Source organism: Pagrus pagrus (genome assembly GCF_965226575.1).
Source record: "Pagrus pagrus genome assembly, chromosome: 23".
In the NCBI taxonomy this organism is placed as follows: domain Eukaryota; kingdom Metazoa; phylum Chordata; class Actinopteri; order Spariformes; family Sparidae; genus Pagrus; species Pagrus pagrus.
Genome location: NC_140205.1, coordinates 20,270,080 through 20,295,292, shown reverse-complemented (window position 1 = coordinate 20,295,292; position 25,213 = coordinate 20,270,080). Strand labels below are relative to the sequence as shown.

Sequence of the window (25,213 nt, the reverse complement as noted above, 5' to 3'; positions counted from 1 at the left end):
TTGACCTTCATTCAGATGCCTACAGCTGCCTCACAAAGCTGGGCTGAGTGGGACTGAGCAACTACTCTGAGGCTGAATTACTTTGATTAATTGCAAATAGTGAAAATACTGAGCACCTTTAAGTGGCAATCTTAGATTCCCTGAAATCTTATTTCTCTATAAGTTTAAATGTTATTTAGTAAAAACAGCTATGATCAGGTTGGTATCTTTAGCAATTAGGTTACATCCATTTTGGAATTAAGCACCTCAGAAACCTGCTATAACTTCAAAGACAGTGCACCCCACAATCAAAATTACCTTGTTTTCCTCTTACCTGTAGTGCTATTCATCTATCTAGATTGTTTTGGTTTGACTTTTGGAGATATAGGCCATAGTGATGTCTGTCCTCTTTCCATTATTATGTGACTCAGCTTGTGGTGCTGAAATACCACTCATAGTAAGAAGTAAAAAACATAGTAAAAATGTTTTCAGGGCTTTTAAGAAGTGAATTTGCGCTACCTGACAATCCTGTTTGGCTGACCTTCACTTCGACTTCTCACCTTGCACTGAAGATGTGTACTCTGGGTGTGTCAGAGGTGCAACAGAGACTGAATTGCCACTTTGCTTCAATTTAATAATTCAGCCTTTGTTTATATAAGCTTGTTGGGGCGGGGCTATTTTCTTTTCACCTAACAAATCAGGAGCCAGTGTCGTATTCATCTTAGCTGCAGTAGTGGTTGCTAGGAGCAGTCAGCTTATTTTTCACATTGATCAAAGAAATATTTATGCAGATTTATGTGTTGTTTTTTCTACAACAACACATGTACACTTGTATCAATCTCTTCTGTACATGTTGCCATGTTTTTTTTCCACGAGTAGAGCTAGGTAACTAGCTACGTAGGAAGTTGGTATTCGCTATAAAGCTCTCTCAGTTGTTTCTCTAAACAGGGGGAGCAGATGTCAACAGGCACAATGTGACATCATTTGACAATTCATATGAAAACTAGCTGTGATTTTGGCAGGTTTGCATAGAGGCCCTATGTCAAAGACTACTTTTATTTCATGTATTGCATATGTTAATAATATGCTTACATGGTGCATATTAATTAATAATAAAGCTGTGTGCAGAATGAACTAATATGGGGCGTGGGTGGGGGAATCAGGGCCTACAGCTCATTTTTGCCCAATGGCCCCTTTGTGGGTTAATCTGGCCCTGGCAGCAAGACTTAACATTTCAAATTTGATCTGACGCTAATACAATAAATAGATCCATCAAGGGACCTGATGACTGAAAAACATGAAAAATAAAGATCAACAGGAAGCGAGAGATAACCCATTTGAGAGTTTTTCAGTGTCTTGTCAACCTTCTGTCTGTTTGACACTAATTTGTATTCCAAAGCCAATCAAATAAAGTTCCTTTTTAATGATGCAGACAAGGAGAAGCACTGGGTGCATCTTTTGTTCGGCTGGGAAGTGTGAAGTGAGATGGATGACGGGGAGATAGAGAGGACGTCTGTCATTCATTCAAAGGAAATGCTTCTGCAGCAAGATATACAGTAGCACTCAGAGAGGAGGGAAAAGTGTAGAGAGCTGGGAATCATTATCTGAGGAAGCTAAGAGAGGGACTAGCAGATGGAAATGGAAAAGGGACGATCAGAACTGAGAAAAAGAGCTCAGTGCTGTGGTTGGAGAGGCAGAGTGCGAAAAGAGAGGGAGGGAGCTGGAGGAAGACAAGAGTATATGAAAGCTAGTTGTATTAATGGCAAAGTAAAAAGATGTCTGCGAATAAATTGCCCCGGCTCCCCTGGGATTACTAATGTAATTATTTGAACGAGGGTTCTCATTAGAATGTGCAGAGGTGTGAAAGACCTGCGGAACAAAATGGGAGACAGAGACGGAGCAGTGAGGGTTTAGCTACTGGAAATTAACTCTCTGCTCTGGGCTCTATAATTGATATGAGACACAGATACCTTTGATTGGAACAAAAGGGGAGAACCAAGACGAGAAAAGTTTCCTCGCCACCTCTAATTTTTTTTTCACTAGAACAAGAAATAAAGGAGAGGAAAGACAAAAGGGAAGAACTATGATGGAAATAAGGAAGCATGATCTACTGGTCACAGATAAGGTTTTATTCAATCAGTGAATAATCTTTCAGAACCAGCAGAATCATTATGGTTTTAAGAAAGAAAGGTACTTTACATTTTTAGAGTTGTCTCCAGGAGCAACACAGTCAAATTTTGCAGTTATTGGGTCTTCATTTTCTTCTTTGAAAACATTTCCCCAACAACAATGGCAAAATACAATACCATATGAACACTTTCATTCCAAAATGCTAGATATCCATTTAGAAAAGGGCTTTAAGTTTATGACCATCCAGTGTTGTTGAAATATGGATTCAGCCAGTGAAAATGTAAGCAAGGACACAAGTTACTAAAAACCCTTTAAAATGTACCACCACAATCCGCTTTCAAGTTTTAGCTGTCAATCATTCTGCCTGTGTAGGCGTCCCTTTTTTCAAACAGCACATATCTCATTTTGGAACAAAACTCTTCATATGCAGATTGTCTGAGTAGCAGAAGTCATTAACTCATTTAAGCATGCCTCAAGAAATAAATCAAGAAATAGCACAGCACTTTTTTTTCGTCTTGGAAAAAACAGGAAAAACACATAACACAGCTACTGAAGCAGGAGAGCATCAAAGTGAGACATCTAAATGAGGACTGGAACTGGAGAGTCAGACCAAACAGACAGCTTTTCATGAAACCTAGAGATGAAAGTTCCTCCCATCTTTTGGATTTAAATAGTTCCCTTTATCTCTTTCTCTGAACGTTTTCCTTCATAGAGATAAATTAAGTTTGTGTTTTAATTCAAACCAAAACACAAACATTCAAAATATTGCTGGCTAACTCTGATCTAAAGTCTCCCCATTTCTTGCCTAAAATTCTGGTCCTTTGAAGAGCAACGTAATTATATATTGAGCCCACATTCAACAAAGAGCCATTACTTGTTCTTCTGATCCAACAAAACCAATTAGTGAAGTGAGGCATAGTCAATCCCTTTCCTAGAACGGTTTAATGTGACACATATGCAGGGGGTGTTAAGTTTGATCGACACTATGTTAGCCTAACAGCGATGGCAAAGTAGTAACCCTGCACTACAACGTTAGCCAATGTTTTTGCATTGTTACCAATAAACCTACCATTGTCTTTGGACTTCATTCCTGCTTCCACCTGGTTTCACTAGCAGTCTAATAACTAGTGGAACTTGTACCAACAATATTTCCATAAGCCAGAACTTTCTTACTCCCAATGCATCAAATACGTCAGCTTGGTCAGTGGGCCAACACTTTGAACTATGCTGCTGTAGGTACACATCTAGCATCATTTCTGAAGGTGCCCCTTAGTGTAGAAGAAAGGGTGAGACAAGTCCATAGTGGGAGGGGGATGGGGTGGTTATCTGGGTAAACACAGGACTTGGAACCAAAAGTCACAGCTGACTTGTTTTTAACTTGAACTTAACTGACCTTACTTATTTATTTTAACTCAAACTATAATCTTTTCCAAAACCATGCCAAGTAATTTTTGTGCCTCGATTAATCAAAGTGTAGCCATTTATCATTGTTAACCATCCAAAGATTCATTTTGAGAGTCTAACAAGGCATTGCATATTTATTATTGCTAGTGGAGCCCTGCACATGCAAAACTGAGGCTAGATTGGTTAAGCAGAGTGTAGAAGCTTAGGGCCACTGACCAAGCTGCTGTATTTGATGAGTTCGGGTTGAGATTACGTTGCATAAGCAGCATCTTGTCATAAACATACAGTAGCACTGTAGCTACTGTATTTTAATTTATAGAACCATCTTTTTGCCTTCTTGAGTCAGATTAACAGGCAATCACTTAAATAGTGTAGTACTTCACAAATTGAACATGTGGCACAATTAGATAAGGGCTGCAAATACATAGAAATAAACTGAGTTGTGGTTGATGTGGAGTATCCATCAGTGGTGTTGGAAATAAGCTAACAGGTGAAGGTCTTTCAGATTTATCACCCTGACTGTATGGATCTGATATTATTTGAGATATACACTATCAGTCACTTTACAAGCACTAACAGGTGAAGTGACAGTGATCATCTTGTTACAATGCAATGTTCCTCTGGGAAAACTCGGGTCCCAAATTCCCCAGATCCAAATCCGATTGAGCATTTGTGGGATGAAGAAAAGTCAGATCCATGGAGGTTCCCCTGAGGAGCCAAAATGTTCCAAAACAGTCCCTATGACATTAGCATAACACGTACAGACACTCAGGCATCAAAGTGCATGTTCTAACAAGTGTGCGCACCTCCCACCATTATCCACAGACATTGGTTTCTTGGTGAGCGATTCTGCTGCTCTTTCCTTTTTTGAACATTTGGAAACATTAAGATATCAGCCAGCACAATGAATGCTGATGTGCTGAAGAAGCGAAAGTGAAACGGGAGTAAACTGCAGCCTCAGGGAACGTTCATACATAATGTTGGAGAGCAGAGAGATCAAAGTGTGACGTGGTCTGGTTATGCTGAGCACATTCAGACTCTGACTGAGAACAGCCTTATTCAGAAAATAGAGCAAAGGGGAAAAAAAATTAACGCTCTTTTTTTAAAACACAGACAAACCGCTAAGGGACATGAAAGAGTTAATAATCACCAAATGGGGCCGAGCAGCTTCACAGAGAAGAAAATACTATAATAAGCTTTTACATTACTAAGAAATAGACCAAAGGAAATGTAACAACCACAAATTTCCGGACACAAATATTAACAAGTTCTTTTGAAAAGCATAGCAACAGCTTGGAAATCTTCAAGAAAAACTTCAAGTTTTTTTTCTTTACATTGACAGAGAACATTTACATAGACCAGTTACAATACATGTAATTACAGCTTTATTCCTCTTGAAAAAGGGATAAAATGTTCTGTTTCTCCCAGGGATAACACAAAGGAGGGTCCTTGAAACCACCGTCGCTCTTCAGGGGCTGAGGTGCCATGACAGTCCAGAAGTAACGTTAGCATGTAGCACCTTCACATTGCATGTTACCTGCTGTCCTTTTCCAAGTCCAAAGAGCCTAACCTCCAAGTCATAGCTAAAAAATGAGATATCCTTTCAAAGCATGAAGGATAGAGGGGAAGGAACAAATGAAAAAGAAGTGGCAGAAGGGTAGCTAAATAGAGGGAGATGTGGTGAGGAAAAAAAACAAGGGGGAAGTGCGGCCCGTGGTTTCCTCCGCGGCCTCCTCTCGGCCCATTTAGAGGTTTATGAAGGCTGTAATGAGGCTCAGGGGAGCGGTGTCAACATGTTTGACACCCCGGCTCTCACACAGCCCTTGGCAGAGACCTCTTGCTGCCCTTACACACTTACTTTGATCTCACACACACACACAAGAAAACCCACTCCAACATGCTCCAGGCCCAAGAATGGGACGGAAACATCAGGAGTCTTGTGGGGGGGGGTGGCGGTGGGGGGGAAGAAATGAGACAAAAAGATGAGAAATGAATGTTTAAAACTGGGAGGGGAGAAAAGTTCTGTTACAGTCCCCTTGGCAAATGTTCCATTGCTACTGTGGAGCCGTGGCTTAACCACGATCTCCTGTAGACGAGGCAAAGGGAGAGAACCACATCAGATTGTCAGTGCAGTAAAAGAGGACATAGAGAAATGTCCATTTGTCCACGTGTAAAAGCGTCTCTCCACTCGTCCATATGCTTTTAGACTGAGTGTTGAGATGAATAAAATGATGGCACATGAAAAAACATTAATAGTGTGAGGGATGGTCCATCCTTCACTTCGTCCGTAGGTGTAGAGTTAGACACACAACTGTGTTATATATGTACACAATTAGGTCCGTTGAGCCCACCGACCTCACCTGCCTTTCTTGGCTCCTTTCTCCTGATTGGCGGGAGGTGTTTTGGGGCGAGCTTCCTCTAGTCATGTGGCCCTGGGGTTTGGAAGGTCAATGACGATGGGTGCATTCATGGGCAGGAAGTTGACAGTGCAGGCCGAGGCATTGACGAAAGTCGTGGTGCCGTCAGTCATCATGCCGTAACCTGGGTAACAGTGAGAAAGGTGAGGCTGCAGCATGTTTCCACACCATGCATGCTTTATGTAATTTGGCAACACTTTCTTATAACCATCATTAATAAATGGCAAAGTTGTAGTTAATTAAACTTTATTTCACTGTTAACAAACAATTAATTGCTTTATAAACCATGTATTGAGCAAAAGACCCTTCCTAAACCATTCCCATTTTCATTAGGTGCTACTATAACAGTTGACCAAGATGGGTACCTGGATTAACCTCGGTTAACTTTCATGTTTCCTGTTAAAATGATGTGCCAGTTTGCTGGGGGACCAGCCCCTGTACCTCTACACAGTACCATGACAGTGTGGAAAGCGTTTTGTTTACTCTGTCCCCAAATTTCGATCGAAGTAAAGAGTGGATTAGGCTGTGCGGTTGACCTCCTCATTAGGTGAACATCAACACCATCATGAAAGATACCTGCGCTTGCTCAAAGGTTACATTATGATGTAAAGTCACATTATATAGATGCTACGATCTCCATGGACACATTACATTGTATGCAGTGGCATCTTAGGTTAGCAAATGTAAGCAAATCACAACCTAACAAGCTAAGCTTCTTAAGTTTAATTAACTATAAATGTACCATTTATTAAAGATTAGAAAGTGTTCCTTTATAATTCTCCAACACACCTTTCTTACAGGGATGCATTTGGTTAAATACATTTTGGATTCAGAAAAAGAGAAGACCTTTCATTTTGCCTCAAACTGCTACTGTTAAATTAACTCATACACAGCATTGTCTTCAATGCAGCCCTTCAATATATATGGAATTTTTCTGCTTACTATTACAATTTTGACTCCCCCAAAAAGGAATGCAAATCCTCAGTAAATATCCCCCACTATACGATCAAATGATCAAATTAAATCAGAGGAAGTACTGTAGTCCACTGTCAATCAGACGGGAATAATAATAAATACACAAACACAGAGGTAATCTCTTGGATGTGGAGATGAGAAACAGTATAATGATAAGCATTTAGTAACACAGAGCTTCTCCATCATTTTCTAAAACAGCAGGAATTCAGTTTGAGCAAATGTATGCATGAGAGCGTGACGCTAACAGCACTACAGTAAAAAATCTCCGCTCCAAAGGCACTTTGGATCAACGTTTCTTCCAAATGGCAGATGAAAAAGTGTGACCATTTTGTCAAGCATAAGTTAACTACAATCTCTCAAAAAGTACTAGCATTTAACTTTGCACTATCAGTGATTTTCTAAGTGTAGGTGTCACTTTCACCATCTCTTGGAACAGAACTCTGCATGTCTGTGTTGGTCCTTTCAGACTTGGAATACATGAATACAAAACACTGTGTGGCTCATTCCTGCCATTCTCTCACATTAGTTCTCACATTAATGAAGAGAGCTGCTCTCAGCCTATTTCTGCTGTTATAAAATCTGATCTAGTTTCTAATCTGGTTCTCTCTGATGGGGGACCGCTGCTCCGAGGGCTCAGCGCTGACCTAATAACCCCGAAAAAAGCAATCCTCAGTCCACGGAGACGGCCTCTCTGCCCTCGCTGGCCTGAATGAAATACTGATAGGGATGTGGCAGCTCAGCCATTCTCTAATATACACTTTTCATCATTTCCTTCAGGAAAACTGCTGTACAGTATCTCTTTATTCTCTAAGGTTACATGACAGGAATTTAATTCTCTTTCAATTTATTTAATTCAAAAAGTTTCAGGTTGAGAATAAGATATTTATACGATGGATGATATGGCTCTGGGTTTATTTGCACCACAGTTATCTATATGTATTATTAATATTATTATGGTGAGCATGATAACCAATTTAATCATAATGTTTTACTTGTGAGGTGACATAAACTGCTTTCTAATGTCCAAAGCATTCTAATATTTTGCCATAGAAACCTATAGATCTATTTGTATTATCTGGGTCTTTTATTATCTCCACTCATCACAACTTCTAGTAGAAAAAAAAAAAAATATATATATATATTTTCTTACTTCTTATTTTTTACTTGGAGTTCACATTCAGTACATGCCCCGTGATTTATTATATGACCAAATAACGCATTAACGTGCAGGAATTTCACTCAGAAAATGAGAGAAGATTTCATGGTTTTTAACATCTGCATGGCCACTTCCTGTGCAAATCCACATGCAGATATGTATGAAGATATTTTCCTCAAATTAACAGATACAGATCTTTCTGTCACACCCCTTGCATGTGCACACACAATTGTCTGTGAAAGACTGACTTAAAATTAAGAATGTATGTGATTTTAAAGCACATACTGTACAATTTCTTGCATGTTCATTTTGCCTTTTTCCATTTAAAAATACTTTTTTCCTAAACATTTTATTATTATACTGAATGTACAAAAAATGTGACTGTCATGTCAATTTACAACATTAAATAAATTGTTTAAACTGCATGCTGCTTACACATCAACGACTTGAAAACCACATGTGCTTGGAATAAATGTGGATTGTCACATGTGCCTCTGTTGTATCTGCATTGAGCGTGTTGAAATGTCTTCCATACACATACCTTCATGAATGTGTCCGAACACATGTAATTTGGGCTGGACTCTCCTCTGGACTGTGTTGAGCAGCTCCATGCACCCGACACGCTGCATCTTTTTCGGAACCCAGTCCAGGAAACCTGCAAAGGAGAGACAGTGAACAGCAGAACAATGACAATAGTGTCACTACGGTTGGGTGTCATATGTTTTAGTTATGAGGTACTAAAGGTCCTCTAAATATTGCATTGCATTTGGGGAATAATGCCATAACCTCATTCCACATTTTAACCTTACCATTCAAACTCTCAAGAAACTGGCATGAATAAATGCTCTATCAGAGAAAAAAAGCTGACATCCCAATTCGCTGGGTCTATGTTCATGAAGTGCAGTCATGTGTTCTCAGTACATACACGATGTACGAAGTTTTAGCATTAAATAAAAGTTCCATTGGAATATGCTAAAATGCAATATTAGGCATGTTGTATTTATTTTTCTAATACTTATTAAATCTACTTTTAAACTTTCTGTCAGATTTGACTGTTTTAGCTGACATGAAAAAGTAACTGGGGACAAAAAATGACCTGTTTAATCCTTACTTTGCTACATAAACTGACAGTTACAAAGTAATGACCCTGTAAGCATAATGTCAGTCATGCATGTAACAGTGTTATGTTCGATAGTGTTGGGTTGATTTTCTGTTTTTCAATTCCTGAATGTGTCTCCATGAAGGTTATAAATTTCATCTCTCTTTGAAAAGCCATACATCACATTTTAGAACGAAGCTCTCCATTTTACCCTCCTTGTCTAATGGCAAACTGCACATCGCAGCACAAAAAAACACCCTTAGAAAGCAGCCACAGAAAATAAAGATCAATCACAGCCGCACAGATTGTATGTAAAAGGCTACACTTCACAGTGTGTGTGACAAGGATGAAGCATGGAGTGTATATGATTTAGTGGCTGCTCGGCGAGGAGGGATGTTGCTGATGCTGAGTCAATAAAAGCATCAAGTCGGAAAAATAAAATGAAAGAGGAGCTCATGCCTCCATCTCCCCTGCCTTCTGTCACACAGCCCAGACAGACATAACAAAGTTAATACAAATGAAAAGAGAAAAGAGTGAATGGAACAAAAGAAAAAAAAAAATAGCCCCCCAAAAAACCACTCTCAGATAATCTCATGACAGTCTACCTAGTAGTTGTTTTTTTTAAGTTTATTTTGTATACACTGAACTACCGGCCTTGGAGCTTGTATGGGTCAACAACAATTGTATTATTGATCCTTTGGGGAGAATAGATGTCCAAAACAAATCTGGAGAAATTGAAGCCTTGACTGAGGGGCAGCAACTAACGTTTCAACAAACAGTATGTCTTCCTCAGATCGATCATCAGATCATGACAGATGGAAATCTTGCCAGTCGTTATCAAAATATCTTGAGATATCTTTGGACAAAAATGATGGACAGATGGTGGTGTGGTGAGAAGTGTGCTCTTATTCTTTTTTTAGAGTATTCCTGAAGAAGTGTGGGGCCACAGGCAGACTGGGAATGACCAGCAACATGAGAAAAGCCAAAAAACAAAATAAACCTCACAAAACATAAGTGGGGTTCCAGAGGGTTCTGTCTTTACCAGCTGTAAACGTCTATAGTCCAAGTCCAAGTCAAGCTGCAAGACTTAAAGAACAAGTTCATGTCGACTGTTGAGTCTCAAGTCATTAAATACATGAATAAACTTGACTTGGTCTTGCCCTAAAACATTTCAGACTTGACCTGGGTTTGTCCTTAAATGCTCAAGACTTGGCTGGGATCTGTCCTTAAAGACTTGAGACTTGAATTGACCCTAAATTCTTGAGAGGACTTGTCCTGCCCTGAAAGACTATTAATTACAAAGACCAAACATACATTTTTTTTCATCTTAGGTCAGCTTTTTGCCTTCAAGTCTCACGTCAGGTCTTCAGCAATCATTTTTTTCAGTAAGCTGCTTCTCAAGGCGGATGCATCCATGTAGAGTCCTAAGTCCTCGTTTTAGAATTTTAGGCCTGACTAAAGTCCAAGTCTCAAGTCTACAGCGCTGGTTTAAAAGCTATGAATTTGAATTTTGGATGGATCATTACTAACACAATAATTACATTTTGTCAGTAGTGTGAGTTAAAACTAATGCTTGTGACACCAGTAGGTAGCCGGTCCTGATTTGGAAGCTTTCAGCATTTCTTCTGCAAATTACAGTGAAAGAGTTTATAATTCTTTACACATTTTTATTTTTTACTACCAAACAGAGAGCTTAAAACATCACTCAAGGCAAAGTTAATGGACCCTCTCATACTCAACACAGACATAAAAACCTCCATGTTCTCAGCTGGCAGTGAATCAGTCATGCTGGTAAAGTGATACAGTCTGACTACTTTGTCCTCTAAATGCATCGACCTGTAAAAAGAGACACTTTTAGTTCAGTTTAGGGATAAAATGCCTTAAAACTCTAAGTGTATTCTTTACAAGCCTTGGGAGATGGTGAAAGTGAAGTGAGAAGTTACGAGGGCTTTTCATGTCTCGGGGTATTTTGTTCTAATGTGCCACTTGTTTCAAAGCAGCTGCTGCTTTGGGCACTGAGCCTATTTTCCTCTTTTTGTCTCACTTTCTCTCATTCCCTCTTTGCTGTTAACTTCCTCCTCGCAGCCAGATAAAGAGGCCATATTTTTCCTCTCTAGCCACCGATCTGCCGCTTTATCGCGCCTCATAAAAGACGGGCGCTTTTGTCGCATTGCGAAACAACGTCTTGGTCGCACTCCTCTCTCCTTCACATTCTTGTCCAACATTTGTTGTAGAAATGTTTTGAAAGTAGAGGTCTTTTCTTGGCCTCTAGCGCTTTAAAGAATCCACTTTATGGTCCACACTTTTGTCCTCCTTTCCCTTTTTCATTTATCCTCCTTTCTTTCTCATGCCATTCCCCCCAGTCTTTCTCTTAAGTCTTTCTGTGTGTGTCTCATGCATTAGTAGCCTGCTGTAGCTGCTCCATATGCTGGTGGCTTACAAGCAGATAGCTGGAGACACTTCGCTAAGCTGAATGGAAAATAAACGGCTGCGTTTGCAGCCGAGACGCAGACACAGAAATCAATCACACACACTCGTCTGAACTCCACAGCTGTAGTGGGAGATGAGGTGTGAAAGTGTGTTTTGCGGGAGTGAGAGTAAGAGAGAGAGAGGAGAGTGTGTGTGTGTGTGTGTGTTTTTGTGTGTGAGACAGAGACGTTTGTCAGTTATCTTGTGAGCCAGCATCTGTGTTCGTTCAAACTCAATCAATGTTTGTGTGAGATGAGAGATTGTGTGAGGATGAAAACAAGTGTGTAGCAGCTGAAAGATCACTAAGAAGGCTAATGATCTCCTCTAAAGGTAAAGTGTGTTTTCTGCCAGAGTGGGACGAGCTGACTGGACTCTGTGAGTCATCGCTTTGATTCACCTTTTTTGTCAGATGACAAGGAAGAATACATCACTGCCAGAGCAAGACTATAAGCTGGCATCAAGGAGGTAAAGAGGAGACATCAGCAGAGAGTGGAGAGGAACCTCAACACCAACAGCACTAAAGATATATGGCAGGCAATTCAATATGTCATAGGTTACAAAAGCAGGAGCGCCCCATCATCTGTGAGGCCACGCTACCAGATGAGCTGAACACATTTTATGCTCGCTTTAAAACTCAGCTGTAAAGTCCACTCCACCTGCAGAGGACTGACCACCGTCAGTAACCACAGGGGATGTGAGAAAAATCCTGCTGAGAGTGAATATAAATAATGCTGCCGGTCCAGATAATATACCTGGCTATGTGCTAATAACAGGTGCTAGCTGATGTTATTACATACATTTTTAACATCTCACTCTCAGTAGACTGTTCCTTCCTGCCTCAAGACAGCCAACATCGTCCCTGTACCTAAAAAGTCTGCTGTGTCTAGTCTAAATGTCTACCGCCATGTGATTCTCACCCCCATCCCGATAAAGTGCTTCGAAAATATAGTTCTCCAGCACATTAGAGATAACATCTCTGCCAGCCTGGACCCTCACCAGTTTGCTTTCAGAACCAACAGATCCACAGAGGATGCCACATCCACTGCCCTTCACTCAGTCTTCACTCACCTGGAGAATAAGAACAGCTACATCAGGATGCTGTTTGTTGACTTCAGCTCAGTATTCAACACAACACAATGAAGCTGATTGGAAAACTAATCCTGGGCTTGAGTACAATACTCTGCAACTGGATATTGGACTTCCTCACAAGCAGACCCAAGAGAGTTCTGACTGGCAGTCGCACCTCCTCTACATTAGTGCTTAACACTAGAGCCCCCCAGGCATCAAGAGAACTTGTCTGTATTATAAATGACAACGAGGTTGCGGAGTGGTGCTTAGGGAACAATCTACTGCTCAACGTCAGCAAAACCAAGGAGCTGATCGTTGATTTTAGGAAGAGCGAGGGAAAGACACACATCCTGTCTCCATCAGTGGAGCTGAGGTGGAGTAGGTGAACAGTTACAGGTTCCTTGGAGTTACCATCACTAAGAACCTATCTTGGTCATCACTACTCTGGTTAAAAAAGCACAGAGAAGTGCTACTTCCTACAGAAACTAAGGAAGGCTAAATTCCAGAGCCAGATTCTGGTCAACTTTTACAGAGGAGCAATAGAAAGCATCCTGACTGGAAACATCACAAACTGACATGGTTCATCATGGTCCAGGATAGGAAGGCTCTACAGCAGGTGATTAAAACTGCCCAGAACATCATTGGTTCCCATCTTCAGAGCATCAGTGACATCAGTGAAGTGAGGTGTCTGCACAGAGCCCAAAGGATACTTAAAGACAACACCCACCCAGCCACAGTCTGTTCACCCTGCTGCCATCTGACAACAGATACAGAAGTGACCGCTGCCAAACCACCAGACTACAGAGCAGCTTCATTCCTCAGACTGTGAGACTCCTGAACTCATCCTCAACAACAACAAAAAATAGATGTAGCAGGACTCCAGGACTCTAACTGTAATGTACCTTGTACTTTTTTTCATCCACTCAACATGACAATGATTCATTAACCCCACTTCCTCTGCTCTTTTATTTGAGAAGAAAATAAACCATTGATGGAGAGTGTGCTCATTGTTGTGTACATGTTATTATCGCAGTTTGTATAGACATGTATAAGTGTGTTCATTCATACACTACTGTACTTGAAGCATCCCCAGTTCATGTCCACCTGGCGACCTGTTGTTCTCTCTCTCCTCTCTGTCATCCTCAAAATATCAAATATGATGGGTATTTTATAGACTGATGCCAGTATTTGGACACTCTATATTTTGAAATGTGACTGTTAAATCACAAGTCTCACCCCACCTGCTACATCACAGAGCGTCATTCCTCAGGAGAACACTCCCTCGAGATAATATAACTCTACCATTCAGGCCTGACTGCCTTCTTTTCCCTTCAAATGATTCCAGGCAGAACAAAGACAGAACTGACATGAGTTTAATGTAGATTTTTCACCTCTGTAATTATTAATTTGGTTGATACGGAATGTGTTAATACCTCCGCCAAGGAGGTTATGTTCCCGTGTCCATTTGTTGGTTGAATGGTTAGTTTGTCAGCAGGATTACACAAAAACTACTGAACAGATCTCCATGAACCTTGGATGGAGGATGGGTCTCAGTCTGGGATTTTTTTCTTAGTTTCTTTAAAATTGTGATATAGGGCAGTAAAAAAATCAGGTGTAGTTAGATTCTATCTATTCTATCTATCAGTGAGTACAAAAGATGACTGTTGGTCCTTGGTGGAGATATGCACTCTACTGAGTGTCATTCTTGTTTGAAGGTTAATAGATTGTATGTAAGGGATAATGTATAGTTCAGAGGTTGTTATGGAGAAATAAACCCCGACTCCGCTTCGCGTCGGGGTTCCATACAACCTGAAGGGGTTTATTTCTCCATAACAACTGACTAACTATACATTATCCCGCTTATTACATGGCCTTAAGAGTGAAATAAATAATAAATAATCACCCACAATGATTCAGCAGCGACAAGGATTGCTCGGTAAAGTTTTCACTTTCACTTTCACTCTCAAGGCTGGCCTGAGAGAGCAGCATTCAATAGAGCCGTGTAATAAATAATAAATAATCACCCACAATGATTCAGCAGTGACAGGGATTGCTCGGTAAAGTTTTCACGTTCACTTTCACTTTCAAGGCCGGCCTGAGAGAGGAGCTGGACAGCGGTGCTGTCTTGCTTATGTTGCTATATGTTGCCGGGGCGGATCAGAGCGCTGTCCCTAGCAACGGTCTGTTATACTTGACGATGGTCATTATACAGAAATAAGAGACTGTAGAACGCAGCGATGGACCAATCAGAGAGCAGCATTCAATAGAGCCGTGTAATAATGCATTGTAATGTATTGTATATTATTATGATAGATTCTTGCCACTTTTTCTTCAATGTCCTCTGCTAACTTGATTTAATAACCTATCTATTTACTCTCTGACCTTTTGTGGACACATCTACATTGTCAGTTAAAAATACACAGAGAGAATAATATTACAATAAATGGCTGTAACTTGCTTCGGAAAGGTCAAGGAAAGGTTTTTAAATAAAAAACACTAAACTTTCGCAGGTTTTGTCTGAGTTCACAGGAACAATATCAATACATTTTGACCAGCGCTTTTTAAAAATCCTGGTGAATTCATCCATTTTCAGGCAAAGCAAATCTAAAATTGGGACTTTAAATGAACCTGACTGACCTAATGTTCTCCTAAATCAAATAATGTGTGGCAGGTGTTAGTCACCCCAAATATTGTTCTAGGTCTTTCGGAGGATTTAACTATGTTCCACATCAGATGTTCTTCTAGGAAAACTCACCAGAAACAATTTATATATTTTTAGTGACTACTTTTAGGTCAGTAAATTAATAATTAAAAGACGGACTGAGGACCAGCTTTACTGCAACTTTTGAGGGCACATGCAACTTATTTATTGATGCAGCAGGCTGGAGTTGCAGTTTTTGTTTCATGTGTACGAGTGCTTGCAGGTTGTGCCAACAGTGGTCAGTTTTGCAGGGAAAATTCTCCGCCCCTAAAGACCAGGCATAAACTTAGTGCAAATGGGTATTATGGTTAGGTTGTAGTGGGGAAAGAAAATGTTTAGGATGATATCAATGAACACAGTGTCTGATTACTGTAACACAAACAAATAGTAGACGGAAAGTTTTTGCTGGACTCCCAATATTTGCATTATCATTAAAATCCTAAATATATTTGTATCTGTGTGTGCACACGGTTTGTATATGCATGTGTATGTGCACTCTACTTGTACAGTCTTACTGGTGGTGTGTGTGCAGATGCACTGTATTTGTGTGTGTATGTAAGCACATATGCTTGACTCTGTATGCGCGTATATGTGTGTGTGTATGTGTGCGTGTGTGCGTGAAAAATTTAAATAATATTCTGCCCACCAGTACCCAAATTTGTTGTTTATGTATCCACACATAAGCAGTGCATCCTTACAGCTGTGTTTATGTGAACCCATACAAATGTATATACATATGTGTGTGTGTTCTCATTGTGTGTGTGTGTGTGTGTGTGTGTGTGTGTGTGTGTGTGTGTGCGTGTGTGTGTTCTGTAATGTGTGTCTCACCCAGAGGGGGGCAGTGTGTGACCAGGATGTCTGTGTTGTCAGGGACCTGGTTCCACTTGTCGAGCAGAGCCTGACCCCGCGGCAGGTTGAAGCCCCAGCCATAGTACCAGGGCTGCCTGCAGACACACACACACACATAGACACACACAAAGAAAGAGAAAAACAGATGGTTTGTTTAACACAGTCACCATTAGAGGTACAGAATCATCTCGGCAGTAGTCGACATCAGATATCATACATCTCTTTCTTTCGTCTATCCTGGCTGTTATCCTTTACATTTATAATAAAGTGAGACTGGAGTACAGAACCTCAGAATTTTTCAGAACACACAACCTGCAACAGTCGCAACTACAGCGCAATGAAAAGTAGTCCAGACCACCACTTGGCAAGTTGTTAAAAAACTTTCCATGCCACATCAAAGAAGGGATGTAAAGGGTTCTTAGTTGTGTAATCTACCATGCCAACGAGCACTTCCCTATGATTGGATATCAAATGATGAGGCGTGGGATAGAGAGTAAAACACTGTTCAGAATCAAAACAATTAAAAAAGCATCCATATGAATGATGGATCATCCAAAATGACCTCATTCTAAAAGCGACTTTCCTGAAAAGTCTACAAAAACTCGACATCCTGCTCCTTTCAAGCTTAACTTGCACATTGCACTTACAGGCACCAACTTCAATTGGCCAAGGGCAAGACAAATCTTAATCGGTCAAAACACAAATCAGTCAAGCGCATTATCCAGAACACACCTGAAAGCATTATCTGAATTCTAATGTAAATTAATTATTTTACATTATTTTCTTCAGCAAGGAGAATAAAATACAACAACTGTTATTACAACATGGCTTCTACAAATGCACTGTGCAGGCTATATCAAACATTTCAAGCTTCAAAGCTCTAGGTTCAAGATGATTTGTTTGTCATTATACAACACATGGTTGCATAAGGAAATGAAAGTTAAAGGTAAATTCCTTTATGCTACACAAACATAAAAAATAGAGTTATTTATATACAAATATACATAAACAATAAAAAATTGTTTTGATTTTGCGTATGGGTGCATCAAAACAGCAGCAAAAAGATGGTGATGATAATATGGTTGGCATCTTCATAGTAAAGCCAACAAGTAAACACTGTCTAACCACTTTCACTGTGTTTGAGCACCAAGCATCACTGATTTAAACACAAATTCCACCTTTCCTCTTTCTGATGTAGTCCTGCACTGTGTTGGCCTGGAACACAGTCGTTGTGGTGGAGACAGGTCTCTGTAAAGATGTGGGCACAACAGTCTCTGATTTCCCGTTGTAGTCCTGTTTGTCCATTTCATTTTCCTGCAACAAGACCTTAGACAGGAGTAGCCTTAAATCCAAGCTGGATTAGCATGGCTCTTATCCTGACACCACGGAGTCAAGCAGGGCCGGTTTTTGCTATGGGCAGTGTGGGCGACTGCCCAGGGCGCAATCTATGCGCCCTCAAAAAAAAACAAAAAAACTCACCAGTTTTCTAGACTACCATTCATTTCCATGTCAAGTTAGTGGAGTGGGCGCTGGGGCGCCCTCATTGTCACGTCAACTTGCTGCTGAGAGTCATACAGGTTGTGTGTGTGTCAGAAGAGGCAAGGAGGAGGGGGGCGGGGGATAGACTGATGATCCCAGGCCACACAACACAAACTGCTTCCAACGGGCATCTACGTGAATTTGTTTACATCACGTGACTCCGGTTGTTTGACGGGCGAACGGACGGTGTTGGCAAAAGGTAATGATGTCGAGTCTTCATCTTCATCATGGATCAAAGTAAAAGACCAAAGAAGCCATCAGGTGCCCAGTTCAGAAAAAGAAGAAAAGAAGAAGAGGAGAAACGGGCAAAAGATAAAGGTATACAGATTTCTATGAGTGACAGTAGCTCTTGCTAATATGTTGCTGCTTAGCCACAGAAGACGACTGTATTTGGTTTTTAGTTTTGCTGAACTAGCAACTATTGAATTGAGGCATCACGTCATGCAACTCATGACATGATGCTGCTGCTGCTGCTTTGCCCAGGGCGTAAATCTAGCCAGGACTGCCCCTGGAGTCAAGTCAAGTTGGACAGTCGAAAGATGCCTTGGGTAGTGATCATCTCAAAGTCAGCTGCGCTTTCTTCTCCAATGCTGAAAGCAGCAAACATCTTGTAGCGCTGTAAGCTGTCTTCTGTTGCCTTCAAAACTCATAAAAGTGCCGATTGATGAATCTTATTAAAGTTGACGTATCATACTGACCCCTTTTGTCTTTTCTTAACAGGACTTAATTGTGCTGTTCAAACTGTAATTTGCTGCCTGGAGTGATTCATGAGGAAAAAACTGCAGGAAAACAAGACAGAGAGCAAAGGTCATTATTCCAACGTGACCTCTCACTCATCTCTTTTCACCCCACACAAACAACTGTCAGCCTTCTTCCTTTTAGTGTCTAAACATTAGGTTTGACCTATAAAATGTGAAGCTCCCAGGGAGCTTATGAAGAGCATCTAGTGGAGGGGAGGACAGAACAGATCCTAGGATATGGGGGGGCACTGAGCAGAAAGCTACATTAAACATCTCCTTGATCACAGTCACACCTCGGAACGCTCCACGACAGGAAGACGAGGGAAGAAAGAGGGAGAAATGAGAGGAGAAGAAGAGGAGAGCCTTGATGGCTGGGGCTCGTGTCCCTTTACTTTGATAGCAGACGCCTCGGCCGTGAGTGACGGAGAAGAAATTAACATGTCACTTACAATCTGTACTCCGATCCATCTTCCTCTCCAACATGCTGCTCGTGTGTGTGTGAGTGCAACCGTAGGCGACAACGTCCACTGCTGCCGCCTTTTTTAAAATTGCTGAGTGCAGTCACTCGAAACGCCAACTTTATCGCCATGGCCGCTACCCGACGCATCTGTGCTCAGTGGAACATCAGATGACGATTTTTTGGAATAAGTTCTGGAGTGTGTGTGTATGTGTGTGTGTGTGTGTGTGTGTGTGTGTGTGTGAGCGTGCATGTGTGTGTGTGTGTGACATGCTTGAGGACTTCAAAGACAGATGGGGAGACAGAAAGACAGGCCTGAAGATAGGAAGAAATACCTGTCACACACACACACTCTCGCCTTGTCTTTCTTTCTAATTAAGAAAGCTAAAAATGGTGACTCAGAGGTCACCAGCATAGGGAGGGGTGGTTAAGCGCATGTGGCAGTGCATCATGGGAAATAATAACGTCCTATTTCAGCTGGAGCGCACGCGATTAAAATTCCATCACTCTCTGAACATCAGAGACTAAACATTTCTGACGAATGATCTGGCGCAGCCCATGAACACAATTTCAATAATTTACACTGTGAATATTAAAACATTTAGACTGGCCTCAGCATATTAATAGGGCCTGTGGAATGTAATATTCATGTCCATCTTAACATGGACGTCTCAATTAAAATGAAATGAGCTCTGCTGTGCGATTGATGCTCCCAATTCCATCATTGTGAATGGAGGGATGAAGGGATGGCAAAAGAGGAGACGAGAGAGGTTTCCCCCAATAATGACCGACGGACAGTGATTCATCCTAACAGAGTGATAGATAAGCAAAGAGAAAGATTAATGAGGATGGAGGGAACAAGTGATGGGATGCTTGGATGGATGGAAGTCAACTTAAATGATCACATTGCACTTTGCATGTTTTATTAACTACAAATCATGTCCACTTTAAATTATTTGCAACCATTTTCCAAAGCACATTCAGTATTTAGATTGATTTCTTATCCTCCAGGGAGCCATTGTTTGATTTCATTTCAGTTCACTATGAATATTAACTTTGTCAACTTGAACACACTGACTGCAGTTTACTCTTCCTGCACTAAAGCAACAACAGCATCAGTTATTGAAGTATAAAGCCAGGAATTCTCTGTCTGTCTGTCTGTTGTTCCCATATCTCAAGAGCCATTTATGCTATCTACTTCACACTTGGCAGGGTTGTTGCTGAGGCCTGAAGTGCAGAGTTGACTTTGGTTCCATTTGGACAAATATATATATTATATACATATACTGACTGTCAACAGTAGAATGCTAGGTAACGTTAGCCTCAAGGGCTACAATGTTCACCATTTCTTGGCAGCACCTTCAGCTACTGTCTTGGACATTCGGCTGAAGAGAGGAGCGGAGTTGTCAACTGATCACCACCTGGTGGTGAGTTAGATCAGGTGGCGGGGAGGCTGCCGGACAGACCTGCAAAACCCAAACAAGGAGTGAGGGTGAACTGGGAACGTCTGGCGGAGGCCCCGGTCCGTCAGGTCTTCAACTCCCACCTCCGGAAGAACTTTTTGCTCAACCCGGGGGAGACTGGGGACATGGAATCTGAATGGACCATGTTCAGAGCCTCCATTGTAGAGGCTGGGGCAGCAACTGAAGGACCCGCTGGTGGACACCAGCAGTGAAGGAAGCCGTCAAGCGGAAGAAGGAGGCTTTTCGGGCTTGGCTGGCCCAGGGGTCTCCTGAAACAGCAGACTGGTACTGGGGGGCCAGGAGGGCTGCAGCTTCAGCAGTCACCGAAGCAAAAACACGGGTGTGGGAGGAGTTTGGTGAGGCTATGGAGAAGGACTTTCGGTCAGCCTCAAGGTAGTTCTGGCAAACCATCCGGCAACTCAGAAAAGGGAAGCGGGCCTCAGCCCAGGCTGTTTTCATTCGGGGAGGGGACCTGCTGAACCAGACTGGGGATATCGTCAGGCGATAGAAGGAACACTTTGAGGACCTCCTGAACCCGGCTAACAAGTCCTCTGAAACTGTGGCAGAGCCTGAAGACTCGGGGGAAGACTCGTCCATATCCCTGGCAGAGGTCACTGAGGTAGACAAAAAGCTCCCCAGTGGCAAGGCGCCAGGGGTGGATGAGATTCGCCTCGAGATGCTGAAGGCTATGGACATTATTGGGCTGTCATGGCTGACACGTCTTTTCAGTGTCGTGTGGAGGTCAGGAACGGTACTTCTGGAATGGCAGACCAGGGTGGTGGTCCCCATTTTCAAAAAGAGGGACCGGAGGGTGTGTTACAATTATCGGGGTATCACACTGCTCAGCCTCCCTGGGAACGTTTATTCCAGGGTGCTAGAAAGGAGGGTCCGTCCGATCGTCAAACCTCTGATTCAGGAGGAACAATGCGGATTCCGTCCTGCCCGCGGAACAGTGGATCAGCTCTTTACCCTTGCAGGCTTGCTGGGGGGGTCATGGGAGTTTGCCCATCCAGTCTTCATGTGTTTTGTAGACTTGGAGAAGGCCTACGACCAGGTCCCCCAGGGAGTACTGTGGGGGGTACTGAAGGAGTATAGGGTACCGGGGCCGTTGGTACGAACTATCAGGTCCTTGTACGACCAAAGTGAGAGTTGTGTCCGTAAACTCGGCACAAAGTTGAATACGTTTCCAGTGGGTGTTGGACTCTGCCAGGGCTGCCCCTTGTCTCTGATCCTGTTTGTGATATTCATGGACAGGATCTCAAGGCGCAGCCGTGGTGAGGAGAGTGTCCAGTAAGGGGAATTCAGAATTGCGTCTTTGTTTTTTGCCAATGACGTGGTTCTGATGGCTTCCTCAGCCCGTGACCTCCAGCTGAGTGTGACGCGGTCGGGATGAGGGTCAGCACCTCTAAGTCTGAGGCCATGGTTCTCTGCCGGAAAACGGTGGATTGCCCCCTCCGGTTGGGGAGTGAGCTCCTGACCCAAGCGAAGGAGTTTAAGTATCTTGGGGTCTTGTTCACCAGTGATGGGAGAATGGAGCATGAGGTGGACAGATGGCTTGGTGCAGCATCTGCAGTATTGCGGAGGTTGTACCGGGCAGTCGTGGTGAAGAGGGAGCTGAGCCGCAAGGCGAAGCTCTCGATTTATCTGTCCATCTATGTTCCAACCCTCACCTATGGCCACGAGCTGTGGGTAGTGACCGAAAGAACAAGATCGCAGATACAAGCAGCTGGGCTCAGCCTTAGGGATAGGGTGAGGAGCTCAGACATTCAGAGGGAGCTCGGAGTAGAGCCGCTGCTCCTTCGCGTCGAAAGGGGCCAGTTGAGGTGGTTCGGGCATCTGATCAGGATGCCTCCTGGGCGCCTCCCCATGTAGGTTTTCCAGGCACGTCCAACTGGGAGGAGACCCCGGGGCAGACCCAGAACCCGCTGGAGAGATTACGTATCTCATCTAGCCTGGGAATGCCTCGGGATCCTCCTGGAGGAGCTGGAAAGTGTCGCTGGGGAGAAGGAGGTCTGGAGCTCCCTACTGAGCCTGCTGCCACCGCGACCCGACCCCGGACAAAGCGGAAGATGATGAAGAAGAGAAGACCTTCAGCTACTCTGCCTCTCTCATTGGTTGTTGTGGTCCAGCTCAGAACGTACAGATGTATCTTCTAGATATTTAAATCCTAAATACCGAACATGTTTCTGTAGATCTTTATGCATCTGTAAATAATATGGCTGTCAAAGTTATGTGTTAATTTTGATTAATTAATTACAGAATAAATCAAGCGTTTAAAAAGGTCATGCCCCTTGGCCTTGCGTCTCTGAACACATTCCACAGCAGTTTTGTAAACATGATGGAGGCAGATAACTAAATGCTGCCGAGTACTGTATACTGAATGGAAAAGTCCCACTCCAGCCAGTGTTTCTCACTGTCAAATGGTTAAAAATGGTCACATGGAACTAAGCACAGATACAAATAGCATGGATATTAACAAGGATAGTGATAGCTGTTACTCAGACATAAGGTCTTCATGTGTATTAAGGAGCTGCAGAGTTTATACATGGTCAAACTGTGACCTGTACTGTACACTTACTGCCACTAGACAACCTCTCTGCTGAACGTTCTGTCTGCTCCAGTGACTAACAGCTGTCTGCTCTGTCTCCACTCACTCACTACAAACTGCTTTGTTCTTAAAGGAGCCACACCACTCTTATAACACCAGATGCCTAGTTTGGTGGAGGACATAAAAGTCCCAGATTCTACTGTGGTCCCTTCCATTTTAGCAACAGCTTAATTTTTACAAAGTACAAAATTAAGTTATTTGTCAAAAATTATAAAACATTGTCAGAATAGATCATAAAAACACCAAAACACACTGGAGTGGTACTTAAAAAAAAAAACGCCCAGAGCACTGTTTTGTGCAACTTATGCAACAAAGAAATTTCTAGCCATCAGAGTACTTCAATCTTAAAATAACATCTCCTTTAGAATGCCCATTTATTCACTGATTCACTCATCTACCAAAATCCATTTGCATTGAGATATTTATTATTAAAATGCTATATATATTTAAATGCTCAAATGTTGGCATATGTGACTAATTTAGATTAATTAAGTACAAAGCTTGTAATTAATTAGATTTTTTTTAATTGCTTGCCTGCCCTAGTAAATACCTTGCATTACCAGATCATCTGCGCCAAACATTGGTAGTAATCATGGACCCAGACCAGATTTCTCCTCTGATTGTCAGGAGGGCTGAATCAGGATTAAATTGGCCCTAAACTGCTGTAGTTTGAGCCCGTATTTACTCAAGTCGTCTTCTATGTCCGCAGCGAGCAGCTATGTCATGGCAGATATATTGCTCAGGAATGAAGGATGCACAGTGCCAGGTGTAATTTTGTTTGATTGAGCTTTTCTAAAAAGCTGCAAGCAGCAAATCCACACGCTCCCTTATAGAGCCATTTTGAACAGCACGTTTTGAACGGGCACTGCACTAGTGTATTTAAATGCTAAAACATCCTATGTTGATGTTTACCTGATCTGCAACCCTTTTTGGAACACCTGAAAAATGTGGATGGTTGGACAGCTGTGACAACAGAATGGAATAAACATAAGTGTTTCCCACAGACAGATTTGACTTGAGTGGGCAGCCCAGGTATGTTAACAAGGTATATAAACATTTTATACCTTTATTTTTTTTAATCCGTCAGAGAGACCGACGCCATCTGCCGTTGATCAAAATTGTACAAATTATTGCTGACGAAGAAAGCAGATAACGTTGCTCGTAGAGGGATAACAGAAAGGGGAGAGTAAGAGAAAGGAGAGAGAAAGAGAAAGGAGAGAGTAAGAGAAAGGAGAGAGTGAGAGAAAAGAAAGAGGAGAGGCAAGCCAGTTTGCCTGCATGAAGGTGGACAGTTAAAGCAACACTATGGAGGACTAATGTAGGCAAACTCTTAGCTATTCTGAAAAAGATAGTTGATTTTTGAGTCTTATACTCCCTCCGCCACAGGTACACAGCCATTCTGTGGGAAACGTACTGTATTGTTGACCTCCAACAGCTGGAGGGGGAATGTACTTTACATCATTACATAACATTACAGTGAGGAGAGGGAACAAGAAGAGAGAGAACCAGAGTCTCTGGTGAGTGTTAAATTTAGTGGGTGGTTGACCTGAATTTAAACACACAGACGCACTGTGTGCTAACTTCCTTCATCACTCTGACTCGCTCCTGGAAGTTATAGTGACAGGCAACCAAATTAAACCCTGAATATACATGTGAATGTCTCTGGTTCAAACATCGTTGGAAACATTTGTGATAATGTAAGTACACAACTTACAAAATTATACAACAAAGGTCTAGTCATTTTTTATACATCTGAATGCAGGAATGTTATACATTACAATATACATGTTTCAGAACAAGCAGGGACTATCTTTTACTCTTTATGGTGCTGCATTCAAAGATGTCCTGACATACTATACTTGTAAAGCTCAAACTGTGTTGTCAGAAAATTAAACTTAAAGGAAGAAAAGACAAAGCTGTCAAAAGAATAATGTGAAAAGGGCCATGTGATAATGTGAACCTGGTTTAACTCATAAAGTCGTTGACTGCAAACAATTTTGAGTTTTAGAGCATTCTTGAATGCAACATCACACGTTGCTTAACTGCATTCCTTGCAACAATAATATAACTGACCAAAACAAAGGATGATTATATGTTAACTATGATGCATTTGCTGTCTGCGACAAGTTTCAGAAAGTTGATTTTGATAATGTCCTGAA

At 41.9% G+C, this 25,213-nt stretch overlaps 1 protein-coding gene across 1 annotated transcript in view; it reads right to left on the bottom strand.

The window, feature by feature from the left end:
• Positions 1 to 2,087: 2,087 nt before the first annotated feature.
• The window catches only part of mpped1 (metallophosphoesterase domain containing 1), a 103,017-nt gene continuing 79,891 nt past the window's right edge, over positions 2,088 to 25,213 (bottom strand). The window contains exons 5-7 of the mRNA XM_084346294.1: positions 16,227 to 16,342; positions 8,603 to 8,716; positions 2,088 to 6,054 (exon numbers count right to left, since the gene is read on the bottom strand). Coding sequence (XP_084202420.1) covers positions 5,936 to 6,054; positions 8,603 to 8,716; positions 16,227 to 16,342 — 349 coding nt within the window. The 3' untranslated portion in view covers positions 2,088 to 5,935. The remainder of the gene's footprint in view (positions 6,055 to 8,602; positions 8,717 to 16,226; positions 16,343 to 25,213) is intronic.